At 44.7% G+C, this 15117-nt stretch overlaps 1 protein-coding gene across 1 annotated transcript in view; it reads left to right on the top strand.

Moving 5' to 3' along the window:
• The window catches only part of LOC149449522 (transient receptor potential cation channel subfamily M member 2-like), a 372880-nt gene that overhangs the window by 285733 nt on the left and 72030 nt on the right, over positions 1–15117 (top strand). The window contains exons 21-24 of the mRNA XM_089693136.1: positions 1317–1488; positions 1579–1756; positions 5475–5656; positions 11259–11424. Of these exons, the coding sequence (XP_089549262.1) occupies positions 1317–1488; positions 1579–1756; positions 5475–5656; positions 11259–11424 (698 nt within the window). The remainder of the gene's footprint in view (positions 1–1316; positions 1489–1578; positions 1757–5474; positions 5657–11258; positions 11425–15117) is intronic.

The raw sequence follows: 15117 nt of genomic DNA, 5'->3' as shown, positions 1-15117 counted from the left end.
AACATACCTTTTCATGGAGCGGGTTCGGTGTCACCCCGTATAGGTTGCATGCCGCAATCCCCGCAGGATGGTTCGGATCTGCGGATTGGGGAGCATAATGGATCAGACTCCGATCCATTATGCTCAATCTGCAGATCTGATCCATTCTGCGGGGATCGTCGGAGGGGGTGTCACCAAGTGTTTTCGCGCCGGGTGACCCCAACCCGAGGGACGCCCCTGGGTACAGTCATGATGGAAAGTAAATAGAACTTCTCCAAATTGCTGCAACAACATTGGAAGTGCAGCATTGTCTAAAAAGTGTGTATGTTGTATCATTATTATTATACAGTATTTATAAAGCGCCAATAGTTCGCTCAGCGCTGTACATTACAAAGGGGGACAGAACATGTGACAGAACAAAAACAATACAATGCAAAACATGAGGGGATCGAGGGCCCTTCTCTTTCGAGCTTACAATCTAGGAGGGAGGGGATGGTAGCACAGGAGGAGATAGCTGTGGGGGATGGAGTGGTAGGAAGAGTGGAGGAGGTTGGCAAGTTAGCCAAGGGTGGGGTAGGCTTCCCTGAAGAGATGGGTTTTCAGGGTGCGCATAAAGGAGAGGAGAGTAGGTGATAATCTGATGGGTTGGGGCAGGGAGTTCCAGAGGATAAGTGACACCCTGGAGAAGTCCTGGAGGCGGGCATGGGAGGAGGAGACCAGGGAACTAGAGAGAAGGAGGTCTTGTGAGGAGCGGAGTGTGCGTGCTGGGTGGTACTTTGATATTAGGTCAGTGATGTAGTTCGGGGCAGTATAGTGGATGGCTTTGTACGTAAGTGTTAGGATTTTGAATTTGATCCGTTGCGCAATCGGAAGCCAGTGGAGGGATTGGCAGAGGGGGGTGGCGGAGATGGAGCGGTTGGAAAGGTGAATGAGTCTGGCAGCCGTATTCAGGATCGACTGAAGCGGGGATAGCCAGCGGCGAGGCAGGCCAGTAAGGAGGGAGTTGCAGTAATCGAGTCGTGATATGATGAGGGAGTGGATGAGCTGTTTAGTGGTTTCTGGGGTTAGGAACGTGTGGATTTTGGCGATGTTGCGGAGATGGAGTCTGCACGAGCTTGTTAAAGATTGGAGATCATTAACAGCATCTTTCACTGGAAATCCATAAACTCAGTGATTCAGAGGTAATTATGGTTATGTAGTAGGTATGATGGTCAGGTGTTCACAAATCTTTGGCCATACAATATATTAAACAATCAGTTAATGTAATACAATCAAGTACTAAGTCAAAATAAACATAAGCTATCATTTTAAGATCTTTAATCTTTCACCTCATCCAGGTTAAAGACATCTTCTTCTTCCTCTTCCTCCTGGCTATTTGGATTGTTTCGTATGGCGTGGCAAAGCAGACAATTCTTACTACCAATGAAGAAAGGTTGGGCTGGATTTTACGGAACGTGATCTATGATCCCTACATCACCCTCTTTGGTGAAATCCCATCTGATATAGACAGTAAGTTAGCTGGTGCTTCTTGTGGTGAGTTGATGGCAAGATGATTGAAGGTCTATATGATGGGGTATATATAACCACCTTGTTTTTCAGGTTTAAATTTTAAACCAACACAATGTTCACAAAATGGCACTAACCCGAGCATGCCTAAATGTGTTGTCAACGATGGAACCAATGCTCTCTTCCCAGAGTGGCTGACCATAATTCTCATGTGCCTATATCTCCTCATGGCCAACATCCTTCTGCTCAATCTACTTGTTGCCATATTCAGGTAAGAAGAGGAATGACAGCTCACTTATAACAATTGCTGAAGTACACTGTATAGTTCAGCCACATTCTCCAGGTGGAACCACCACTTGCCCGCTGCCCTATAGCAGAAGTACTGCTACATGCTGTCAGGGCTGCACAAAACCACGTATGTATACGTGATTTTGCATATCCATGTAAGGAGCACAAATGCATGCAGGCGTCGCTCTACCCACACTGCTATTGGCAGCTACAGATGTCAATCACCGGGTCCCGGCCGGTGATTCTTGACAAGCACTTGGTGATCGTAGCAGAGAGACACAACACAAGTCTCTCTCCTGTCATCAAGGGCATGCTGCTTTGTATTTCTCTGCACAGCAGAGTCCGGTGACCTTTGGCACTCCGAATCAGACTATGCTACATTGAATTGGACTCTGGAACTACAGACCAAGCAAAACCTTTACCACATGACCTCCGGAAGATTTACCTCACTTCCTGACCAGGCTTGTTTTTGCTATACCGCACTGCGTTATTTAACTGACAATTGTGCGGTCATGCAATGCTGTACATAAATGGAATTTATGTAATTTATTCCCCCACAAATAGAGCTTTCTTTTGGTGGTATTTGATCACCTTTGGGTTTTTATTTTTTGTGCTATAAAAAAAAAAAAAAGACCGTAAATTTAAAAAAAACAACAACATATTTTCTACTTTCTGCTATAAATCATATCCAATAATAAATTTAAAAAGTCAAATTGCTTCTTAAATTTAGGCCAATATGTATTCTGCTACATATTTTTGGTATAAAAAAAAAATTCAAATACCCATATATCGATTGGTTTTCGCAAAAGCTATAGCGTCTACAAACTATGAAATATATACTGGAATTTTTATTTTATTTTTAATACTAGTAATGGCAGCGATCAGCGACTTATGACGACAACGATATTGTGGCGGACAATCGGACACTAACTGACACTTTGTGGGAATCAGCGTTGCTAATACAGTGATCAGTACTAAAGACACTGTACTAATGACACTGGCTGGGAAGGGGTTAACATCTAGGGGAATCAAGGGATTAACTGTGTGCCTAGCTAAGTGTAATGGGTACTGTCTGTGCTGTTTTTACAATTGTAGGTAATGTGCTGGATTTTATTCCCTGCTCTGCAGGGAAAGGGAATCCAGCACATTGCCACTAACAGGACACAGCTCTGTTTGTTTGTTTACATAGGCATAGCTGTGTTCTGTCAGCCTCCTAGATGAACAGCGAGTGCCGGCGCTCATCCATTGGCTGGCACGTGCTGATCATCTTCTGCTGTGAACACAGCAGAAGTGACGGATGTTCGCGCCCATGGCCAGGAAGTGCAGAATCACGTTTATATACGTGATTCTGCACAGCATGTCCACCCTGTAACAGTATATCTCCTATGGGGTGGTCGGGAAATGGTTAAACTGATACTAAAGGTTCAGATGTTTTTTGTTTAACCTTCCTGGCGTTAATCCCGAGTGTGGCTCGGGGTTCATTTACAGTACAAAAGCGGTAACCTCGAGCCACGCTCGGTATTATACTGTAGTGCTTGTCCTTCGATCCCGCAATGTTCTCCCGCTGTGTCTTCTGGCCGATGCCGGCATCCGTCTTCTGGGTTCCCTTCCCTGAGAGCGTCGGGACGGAACCGGCGGGAGATTCAAAAAAGTAAAAATATGACATACACACAATACATAGTTTCATAGTTACATAGTTAGTCCGGCTGAAAAAAGACAAAAGTCCATCCATTGTAATCTGTTAGTATTACATTACTGTATCAAACCATTTCACATACATTTTGTCCCGAGTGCTTTGTCCGGCGCCCTGCCTGCATTTTTACTGTTCTTTCTGCCTGTAAACTGAGAAATGTCCATGGCGTCCAAAAAGCGTCTCTTTAGGTTAAAAGCGGTTTTAGACCGGCTAGAGAACAGCGATAGTAAATCAGAACCACTTGCAGAACGAAAATATGAATACATGTGAGCTACTATGGTGAATCGTGATAATAAAAATCAATTAAATAAATCAATATATATATATATAAATGAATAAAACCACCTGTAGTTCCCTGACACTCACACTAACTCATAAAAAATAATGCTATGTACCTCAAACTAATATATAAAAAAGTGCCACGCTCCTACTCCAACAAAAAAGGGGGTATCCCCCTGATGAAGTCACATGTCCTGGTGACGTAACGTGTAGGGGAGGGGCTCTGACGTCACGACGTTGTCTCGGATCAGTACGGCGAGTATAGCAGATACTGAAGGTTATGATTACACTGGCTCATGCAAAAGTGTTATCTTGTGAGTGGCAAATTGACCATTAATAAAATACCATTTAAAAAGGATAAGGCACCATGGTTTTTGTTTTTATTCTATGATACCCATCTGAGAAGCATCGGAGAGAGGTGTTTTAGAGGTGGAGAGAGACCCCTGGAGGGGAAAAGGGAGAGATCCATCCATCCATCCATTTCCTTTGTACAGCAGTAAATTGGAATCACTTGCAGAATTGAGCAATAGTGATTCATGGGGGAAATTCATCATCAGACACTGAAAACAATTCTGGGACTGAGATCAGTGATGTGCGAACTTGGCGCTCTATTTCAAATTTCAGTGTTTTTGGTTTGATTATATTATTGAATTAAATTTATTATTATTATTATTATTATTTGTATAATTATTTATTATATTATAATTGATATAATTTATTTTTATATTTATTTATATTATTATTATATAATTTATTTATATTATAATTTATGATTTTGTGTTTCAAACTATCATATCCGGGATGTTTACTAGACTCTTGTTTTTTAAGATTTAAGTGAGATATTCCTAAGAATCACTCCTGAACTCTGCTCTCTGTACACAGCGCACTCCTGAACTCTTCACTCTGTACACAGCACACTCCTGAACTCTGCACTCTGTACACAGCGCACTCCTGAACTCTGCACTCTGTACACAGCGCACTCCAGAACTCTGCACTGAGTACACAGCGCACTCCTGAACTCTGCACTGTGTACACAGCGCACTCCTGAACTCTGCACTGTGTACACAGCGCACTCCTGAACTCTGCACTCTGTACACAGCACACTCCTGAACTCTGCACTCTGTACACAGCGCGCTCCTGAACTCTGCACTGTGTACACAGCGCACTCCTGAACTCTGCACTGTGTACACAGCGCACTCCTGAACTCTGCACTGTGTACACAGCGCACTCCTGAACTCTGCACTGTGTACACAGCGCACTCCTGAACTCTGCACTCTGTACACAGCGCGCTCCTGAACTCTGCACTGTGTACACAGCGCACTCCTGAACTCTGCACTGTGTACACAGCGCACTCCTGAACTCTGCACTGTGTACACAGCGCACTCCTGAACTCTGCACTGTGTACACAGCACACTCCTGAACTCTGCACTGTGTACACAGCGCTCTCCTGAACTCTGCACTCTGTACACAGCATAATCCTGAACTCTGTACGTAGCAAAATCCCAACCATACTGCTGATGCAGCCAGCAATGAAATTGAGTATGACCCTCCTGCTTAAAATAAAAAAATGCAAGCTCAACAGCCATGATCTTCTTCAAAACTCAGAGTTGCATTTCTTAAATAATTCAGCATGTTTCAGTAGCTGAATTTGTGAGAATATTACAAAAAAATATATTTTAAAATGCCGATAGCATTGGAGGGTAACCACATTTTCTTTCCTGTCTGACAGTTACACATTCGCAGATGTCGAAAATAACACGGATCAGGTCTGGAAATTCTACCGATTTGGTCTCATTAAGGAATATAATGAGAGTCCCGCTGCTCCTCCTCCATTCATCCTACTCACTCACTTATATAATCTCCTGAAACACGGCATTAATAGATATCAAGCCAGGGGCAACAAAGTTCAAAGTAAGTGTGCTAATAAAGCTAAACCCAGACCTAACCACCGAGGCCTCTGCCATTGTGCTCCTTCCATGTGGAAGCTGGTTTGGGATGACCAGATGTTTGGTATAAACCAAACATCAAACTTGGGATAAGAAGCTAAAGTTGCATGATGGGGCATAAATGCTATTCTGGACTCCTGAAGCTTTCAGTCATCAATGTTCACATTCAAATTTCTCCCAACACATTTGTGTTCCTTCTTGATTGTACAGAACACATGGACATCCGTACACAGGGCTGCTAATAAGGGGGTACCTCTGGGCCTCCTGTAGGGGGCCCTGGCCCTGTCACTTTGATAGAAGGGCCCGGCAAGCTGGCAGATCCAGGTTTCTGCATGCTTACTTTAGCAACCAATAGTACTGCTTATCTAAGTATGGGGGAGGGACAAGACAAATGCACTGCACTGGCTGCAGCAACAGTTGCTCCTCCTCCCACCCATCCTTAGCCAATCTTCTCCAGCTTGCCACATTTGACTGTATATGGAAGATGCTGTTGGCTGGAGCAGGGCTGAATGGGGGCGCTGGGAGGTGAGACACAAACCTGAAGCCCAGGACCTACAAGAACAAGGCACAACAGAAACAATGGTGTCACTGATCACTTGTAATGCTGGCCAATCTTATCCATGTGTGCAGGCAGCGTGCAGCTTATTCAGGCCATAGATGGGCCGTTTATCAGATGAATTTTCGCCTGCACGAAAAATCGGCCGATATTCACGCCGTTAGTGGGGCCAGCCCATCGCCCGTTTTTTAATGGATCTTCTTGTTTATTTTTATCGGTTATGCTGGAAAATCCACAAAAAACGGGCGATGGGCTGGCCCCGCTAACGGCGTGAATATCGCTCAATTTTTCGTGGACAATGGTGGCAGCATTGGCAACGGCACGGACCGATTTTTTGTTTATCGGCCGACAATTCGGCCGATAAACGACCCATCTATGGCCAGCCTAATGCAGGCCATAGATGGGGAGAAAACCGGCTGATTTTTCTTTAAAAAACAAAAAATTAGTAATTCAAGCGGCCGAGGTTACTAGGAACGGTAAAAAAAAATTGGCCGATTTTCATCCCGTCTACAGCTGGCAAAAAGTGTCCCTGCAGAGAGCTCCGCTATTTCATTGACAGTTCTTTGACATTTATAGCAGCTGCAACATTGTATCTACGTATTTGTATCCATTTCGGATACAGATGTTTTTATTCGGAAACAAATAGATACAATGTTGCAGCCGCTATAAATGTCAAAGAACTGTCAAAAAAATAGCAGATCTCTCTGCAGGGACACTTTTTGCTGCACTGGAATTCTTCTTTTTCTTCATCCTCTTCTTCTTCTTCATCCTCTTCATCCTCATCTTCTTCTTCTTCCTCTTCTTCTTCATCCTCTTCTTCTTCTTCTTCTTCCTCTTCTTCATCCTCTTCATCTTCTTCATCTTCTTCTTCTTCTTCTTCATCTTCATCCTCTTCTTCTTCTCCATCCTCTTCTTCATCTTCATCTTCTTCTTCTTCATCTTCTTCTTCATTCTCATCCTCTTCTTCTTCATTCTCCTCTTCTTCATCATCCTCTTCTTCTTCTTCATCTTCTTCATCTTCATTATCCTCTTTTTCTTCTTCTTCTTCTTCTTCATCCTCTTCATCCTATTCTTCTTCGTCCTCTTCTTCTTCTTCATCCTCTTCTTCTTCTTCATCATCCTCTTCTTCTTCTTCTTCATCCTCTTATTCATCCTCTTATTCATCCTCATCCTCTTCTTCTTCTTCATTCTCTTCTTCATTCTCATCCTCTTTTTCTTTATCCTCTTCATCCTCTTCTTTTTCTTCCTCTTCATCCTCTTCTTCTTCTTCTTCATCCTCTTCTTCTTCATCATCCTCTTCTTCTTCATCCTCTGCTTCTTCATCCTCTGCTTCTTCTTCTTCTTCATCCTCTTCTTCTTCTACTTCTTCATTATCATTTTTTCTTCTTCATCCTCTTCTTCTTCATCCTCTTCTTCTTCTTCCTCTTCTTCTTCATCCTCTTCTTCTTCTTCCTCTTGTTCTTCATCCTCTTCTTCTTCATCCTCTTCTTCTTCATCATCCTCTTCTTCTTCATCCTCTTCTTCATCCTCATCTTCTTCTTCCTCTTCTTCTTCTTCATCCTCTTCTTCTTCTTCTTCTTCATCCTCTTCTTCTTCTTCTTCAGACTCTTCTTCTTCTTCATCCTCTTCTTCTTCTTCATCCTCTTCTTTCTCTTCTTCTTCATCCTCTTCTTCTCCTTCTTCATCCGCTTCTTCATCTTCTTCTTCTTCATCCTCTTCTTCTTCATCTTCTTCATCTTTTTGTCTTCCTCTTGCAGGTCTGTGCTCATGCGCAGATTTTTTTATCGGTAAAAAGATCGGCCGATTTGCCCATCATCGCCGAGAAAATCGGCCGATCTGCAAAATCGGCCGCATTTTTCAAACTTTACCGATAAAAAAAATCAGAAAAAATACAGAAAAACGGCCGACCTATTAACCCACTAACGATCCGAAAATCGGCCGATTTTCGACCCATCTATGGCCAGCATTACACAAGATACATACAAGCCTCCCCTCTTTCTTACCTCACTCCGTATTCTTTTGTCATAACTGCCTAATCTAACCTGCACCTGAACACACACAGAAGATCTGCGGCATTACAAGTGATCAGTGGCACATGGTTGGACACATTGCTTGATATTGGTTTTTGAGGATTTACTGCTGGTTATGGCTAGTAGCTTCACAGATTCATGAACTGTTTACTGTCCTGCACGGCTCCCGACCAGTTGTCTGTTTCTTAAGGCTGCAAGATTGGAAGTGCTGCTACCTTCTGTCACTTGTACTTTGTAAAGAGGATTTATGACTTGATCTTGCAGAGCTGGTTTAAGTAGAGTGGAGCAGCCCTGCAATATTATACACTTTTACACTGGGTTCAGGCTTCATTGCACAAATGCAGTCTTTGACAGTCTCCTGTACTCTTAGATTGTAAGCTCCAAGGAACAGGGCCCTCCCAACCCTCTTGTATTGATCTGCATTGTCCCCCTTTATATTGTACAGTGCTGAGCAAACTGTTGGCGCCATATAAATCCTGTATAGTAATAATAATATCTGCAGTCTCTGATCATCTCCTGTAGTATGTCTTCAGTCTCTAACCATCTCCTGTAGTGTGTTTGAAGTCTCTAACCATCTACTGTAGTGTGTTTGCAGTCTCTGACCATCTCCTTTAGTGTGTCTGTAGTCTCTGACCGTCTCCTGTAGTATGTCTGCAGTCTCTGACAATCTCCTGTAGTATGTCTGCAGTCTATGACCATCTCTTGTACTATGTCTGCAGTCTCTGCCTGTATCCTACGTCTGCAGTCTCTGACCATCTATTGTATTATGTATGTAGTTGCTGACTGTCTCCTGTAGTATGTCTGCATTCTCTGACCATCTCTTGTACTATGTCTGCAGTCTCTGACCATCTCCTGTACTAAGTCTGCAGTCTCTGACTATCTCCTGTAGTGTGTCTGCAGTCTCTGACCATCTTCTGTACTATGTCTGCAGTCTCTGACCAATCTCCTGTAGTATATCTGCAGTCTCTGACCATCTCCTGTAGCGTGTCTGCAGTCTCTGACCATCTCCTGTAGTATGTCTGCAGTCTCTGACCGTCTCCTGTAGTGTGTCTGCAGTCTCTGACCATCTCCTGCAGTGTCTGCAGTCTCTGACCATCTCCTGTAGTGTGTCTGCAGTCTCTGACCATCTCCTGTAGTGTGTCTGCAGTCTATGACCATCTCTTGTACTATGTCTGCAGTCTCTGCCTGTATCCTACGTCTGCAGTCTCTGACCATCTATTGTATTATGTATGTAGTTGCTGACTGTCTCCTGTAGTATGTCTGCATTCTCTGACCATCTCTTGTACTATGTCTGCAGTCTCTGACCATCTCCTGTACTAAGTCGGCAGTCTCTGACTATCTCCTGTAGTGTGTCTGCAGTCTCTGACCATCTTCTGTACTATGTCTGCAGTCTCTGACCAATCTCCTGTAGTATATCTGCAGTCTCTGACCATCTCCTGTAGTGTGTCTTCAGTCTCTGACCATCTCCTGTAGTGTGTCTGCAGTCTCTGACCATCTCCTGTAGTATGTCTGCAGTCTCTGACCATCTCCTGTAGTGTGTCTGCAGTCTCTGACCATCTCCTGCAGTGTCTGCAGTCTCTGACCATCTCCTGTAGTGTGTCTGCAGTCTCTGACCATCTCCTGTAGTGTGTCTGCAGTCTCTGACCATCTTCTGTAGTGTGTCTGCAGTCTCTGACCATCTCCTGTACAATGTCTGCAGTCTCTGACCGTCTCCTGTGTCTCCTGTAGAATATCTACAGTCTCTGACCATCTCCTGTAGTGTGTCTGCAGTCTCTGACCGTCTCCTGTAGTGTGTCTGCAGTCTCTGATCGTCTCCTGTAGTGTGTCTGCAGTCTCTGACCGTCTCCTGTAGTGTGTCTGCAGTCTCTGACCATCTCCTGTAGTATGTCTGCAGTCTATGAACATCTCCTATAGTGTCTGCAGTCTCTGGCCATCTCCTGTAGTATGTCTGCAGTCTCTGACCTTCTCCTGTAGTGTCTGCAGTCTCTGACCATCTCCTGTAGTGTGTCTGCAGTCTCTGACCATCTCCTGTAGTGTGTCTGCAGTCTCTGACCATCTCCTATAGTGTCTGCAGTCTCTGACCTTCTCCTGTAGTGTGTCTGCAGTCTCTGTCTCCTGTAGTATGTCTGCAGTCTCTGACCATCTCCTGTAGTATGTCTGCAGTCTCTGACGTCTCCTGTAGTATGTCTGCAGTCTCTGACGTCTCCTGTAGTATGTCTGCAGTCTCTGACGTCTCCTGTACTATGTCTGCAGTCTCTGACCATCTCCTGTAGTATGTCTGCAGTCTCTGACCATCTCCTGTACTATGTCTGCAGTCTCTGACCATCTCCTGTAGTGTGTCTGCAGTCTCTGACTGTCTCCTGTACTATGCCTGCAGTCTCTGACTGTCTCCTGTAGTAAGTGCCTGGTCGGTGTAGAATAGAGGGACTTTTTTTCTTATCTGGCGCACAGGCTGATTTGCACCACATGCTGGAGTCGTATATGTCAATGGTAAAATTAAGGGCCTTCCTCCTTCAGCAAGTAAGTGCTGAGGATAGGGCAGCTCAGTCTTAGGGAAATAGCAGCAAAACAGTGGCAGGCTCAGGCTGGCAGCTACCATCATTATCATCAGTGCAGCAGGCAGTGGCAGAGCAGAGGAAGAGCAGAGGCAGAGCAGAGGAAGAGCAGTGGCAGAGCAGTGGCAGAGCAGAGGCAGAGAAGAGGCAGTGGTCAATCTCCAGGAGTCAGCACACAGAGGGATCATCTGCAGAAAATTCTCACAAAAGGTACAGTGAGATCAAAGTGTGCACTTACCTTTCCCCCATACCCTGCTGTTGCACATGATGAATTGTACAGTCAGCAGCCAACTGTTATCCTCATCATCATCACACAGTACAGGAGGGGCCATGGGTGGGGTCAAGGGCAGGGTTGAAAGGGGCCCCATCAGGTAGGCTATCCAGGGCCACATTATTTCTAAAAGCGGCCCTGTCCATACACTTTAGACATGATTGTAATAAAAGCTTTGGATAACGACACTGATGATGCCACTTTCTACCTCCTGGCAGAGGAGGAGCTGGATGAAAAACTAGAAGAAGTCTCGTTGCTCTCATGGGAATCCTTCATGAGGGACGACTACGAACAGATGAAGAAACAACAAGAAGCTGAAAGGTAAGATATGTCATCTCTGCTTCCCTGCTTGCTGCAAAATTAACGAGTAACTACAGAGAGGGTAACTTTCATTTAAGACACTGGTGAGCCCAGGGCTGACTTATTCCCCTGTCAATATTAACATATTAGCTGCCAGGACATGTGCTGTGAATTGTTTATGGACTTTTAATGAACTACCCCTTCCCTATGTACATTTTTGCTAACTATACAGTAAGTCAGCCTTTTTCAACCAGGATGCCTTGAGGTTTCCTCAGGGGTACCTTGGACAAATGTGTAAGAACTGGACAAACCTTGTATACAAGCCAGCGGGTGGATCAAGCCTGCCTTTTATTTACATAAAGCCACAGGTTTTCATTGTACACCATTACGACCTTCTAGCCGCTGGCATCCTGCCAACCAATGACATCATCAGTTGATAAGGAGGATGTTGTTTGCCTCCACAACATCCTTGTTTTTCCCTCCCCTTCCCCTCTCCATCAGTGTTGGGATCACATTAGCTCAGTGATGGTGAAATACTGAGGGAGAAGAGAAACATTGGAATACTAGTCAGTACCAGTGTGCAAAAGAGTATTTGTAAGAATAAATCACCTCTAATGTAGGGTGTCCTACATGTGTGGATGTTGCTGCGTTACACAGAACTATTAGAATAGTTTTTTAAATTTTAGAATGGGGTGCCTCAGGACTGTCCATAATTTTAAAGGGTGCCTCGGGGCTGTCCATAATTTTAAGCGTGCCTTGACTGGAAAAAAGATCGAGAAACACTACAGTAAGTTATTACCATTTACTATTCTGGCCAGACATGCTCGTATGGTCTGGGTATAGTTATAGTCTTTTTATATGTAAAATGTCATGGAAAGGTACAGGGATGAGGGAGGCTGGCTGATATGCAGGGTAACGTGTCTGTCTCACGTCTTTGGGAATCAATCGGCATCCTAGCCAGTTGTCACAAGAACCCCACCTTCCCCAGTCCGAAGACAGGTAACAACCATAAAACAGCATGCACATTCTGATAGCCCACAGCAGAAAGTTACTAGCGACTAGCTAGCCAGAGACAGGACCTTGTTTGGTGGAGGGGAAATGAAGGTAGACCTTTTTAGAAGAGGCAAAAGCAAACATCAAAGCTCACAATTAGAGATGAGCGAATCGAAGTAGGCGAAGTGGAATTCGTTTTGAATATTAGGAAAATTTCGATTCGCGACGAATCCGAAAATTAGCAGACTTCGGATGCGCGAATCAAAATTTTTCCAAAAATGGCGGAGACATGTGCGGCGACGGAGCGGGGATCTCTGGGAAGGCGCGCAGACAAGGCGCGCTGACCCATAATGCATTCATTCATGACATGTGATCGCATTAGCCAATCAGCAGCCAGCCAGCACTGTGTAATGGTCGAGCTATAAATTGCGGCCATTTTAGAATTCTCCATTTGCCTCCAGTCATTCAAGAGAGACAGACCTGGCTGTATTGAGGGAGAGAGTTAGGGCCACAGAAACGTTACTTAGAGCCACAGAACCGTTACTTAGGGCCACAGAACCGTTACTCAGGGACACATAATTGTTACTGAGGGACACAGAATTGTTACTGAGGGACACAGAATTGTTACTCAGGGACAGACACAGAATTGTTACTCAGGGACAGACACAGAATTGTTACTCAGGGACAGACACAGAATTGTTACTGAGGGACAGACACAGAATTGTTACTGAGGGACACAGAATTGTTACTGAGGGACACAGAATTGTTACTGAGGGACAGACACAGAATTGTTACTGAGGGACACAGAATTGTTACTGAGGGACACAGAATTGTTACTCAGGGACAGACACAGAATTGTTACTCAGGGACAGACACAGAATTGTTACTCAGGGACAGACACAGAATTGTTACTCAGGGACAGACACAGAATTGTTACTGAGGGACAGACACAGAATTGTTACTCAGGGACAGACACAGAATTGTTACTGAGGGACACAGAATTGTTACTGAGGGACACAGAATTGTTGCTCAGGGACAGACACAGAATTGTTACTCAGGGACAGACACAGAATTGTTACTGAGGGACACAGAATTGTTACTGAGGGACACAGAATTGTTACTGAGGGACACAGAATTGTTACTGAGGGACACTGAATTGTTACTCAGGGACACTGAATTGTTACTCAGGGACAGACACAGAATTGTTACTCATGGACACAGAATCGTTGAATTAAAGAGAATGTCAGACAACATGCAGAGGAGTGGCAGAGGAGGCAATGTTTTAGGAGCGAGCAGACGTGGCAGCAGAGGAAAGGGTCGAGGCAGCACTAGTCGCAGCCAGAGGCCAGTGCTCCCGGTGTCATCCAACGGTCGTGTCTCCACCGACAACCCTGCCGTCATCGATTGGTTGGCTCGGTCGTCTTCCTCTTCCCAGGTCACCTCTGACACCTACAGCCAACGGTGTCATGGAAATTTTGTATTGTTGGTCGAACTTTAAATGTGTCATGTATTCGTGTTATTCATATGTCTCTCGTGTGGCTTAATTAAAGCTCTGAAGGCTGCAATTGGGCCATGCGCATGTACAATGTATGTATTACAGTACTCGGCTTGGTAATGGATGAGATGGCAGATCTGCGCTTATAGACCGGCGTGTATACCACCACGGCATTCCATGCGAATGCTGCTGTCAGTAGACCGTGGGCCTGTATCCACATATCAGCAGCATGGTACCACGTGGGCTTCATAACGCAATGCGCAAGCGGTGTGAACTCCACGTGTAGGCTTATGCATATCTTACAACCCATTACCAACTTGAAACTGTATCTGGGATGGATGTGTTTTAATAAAGATCGTATCGGGCCCATCCAGGTACAGACTGATATTTTTAGAGAGTGCTTGTACAGAGAATGTACATACCAATAGAAGATAGTAGGACAGGAAATATGACCTCAGATGGCTCATAGGGGGGAAGGGGAGGAAGTCTGCTGACCTCAGAAGGTTCATGGGGGAGGACCAGTGATAGATAATAGCAAAGGCTATGCTCCAATTGGAATGTACATCCTCTGTATAGGCAATCCCCATTGTATTGTTCGGTGGGAGGGATTGACTTTATTCATGTGGGGGGCATGTGTGTATTCTTAATAAAACAGAGAGCTGAGCCTAAAATCAGCCCTTATGTGAGTTGCAACCAGCCTTAGAGTGTCGTGTGATCATTCCAGGGTAACGGAGCTCCATCACCCACAAATTCAACAGAACCAAAGTATTTGGATGGGCAGGAATCGTGTAGTTTGGCTGCAGTCGTGGTAAGCGAGATTCGCACAGCTTTATGGGGGATTTCTGCGCATCCAACTGCGAGTACTCACGGTAAGGAGAAATTCGTTAAAGCGAATTTCCAAGACAGTTTGGCGAGCCTGGTGGATACTAACGCGTATTCTTGCGTAGCTAACCAAGAACGAGGGGGGAATGAGCCATCATGAACTAGCAAAAAGTATGCCGGCACATTTCAGGTCTCTCTGCCATTAAGAGGATCGCTTTTTGCGTGTTCGTGTGGCTGATTTCGCTCTCTGTTAGCTAACAAGAAATACCGCTTAACAAGGACCTCGTTTTTTGTCCTAAACTCTTGATTTGTGGGTGAAAGACGAGGGTTTGTCTCTGCGGAGAGCAGCAGAGGGGTGGGTTTGGTTGGCTGGATTTGGTCAAGTTTAAAAATCTTCCAACCAA

Source organism: Staurois parvus, unplaced genomic scaffold (genome assembly GCF_062004578.1).
Source record: "Staurois parvus isolate SC_StPar_1 unplaced genomic scaffold, SC_StPar_1.0 ptg000615l, whole genome shotgun sequence".
NCBI lineage: Eukaryota > Metazoa > Chordata > Amphibia > Anura > Ranidae > Staurois > Staurois parvus.
This window is presented reverse-complemented; position numbering and strand designations above follow the sequence as displayed.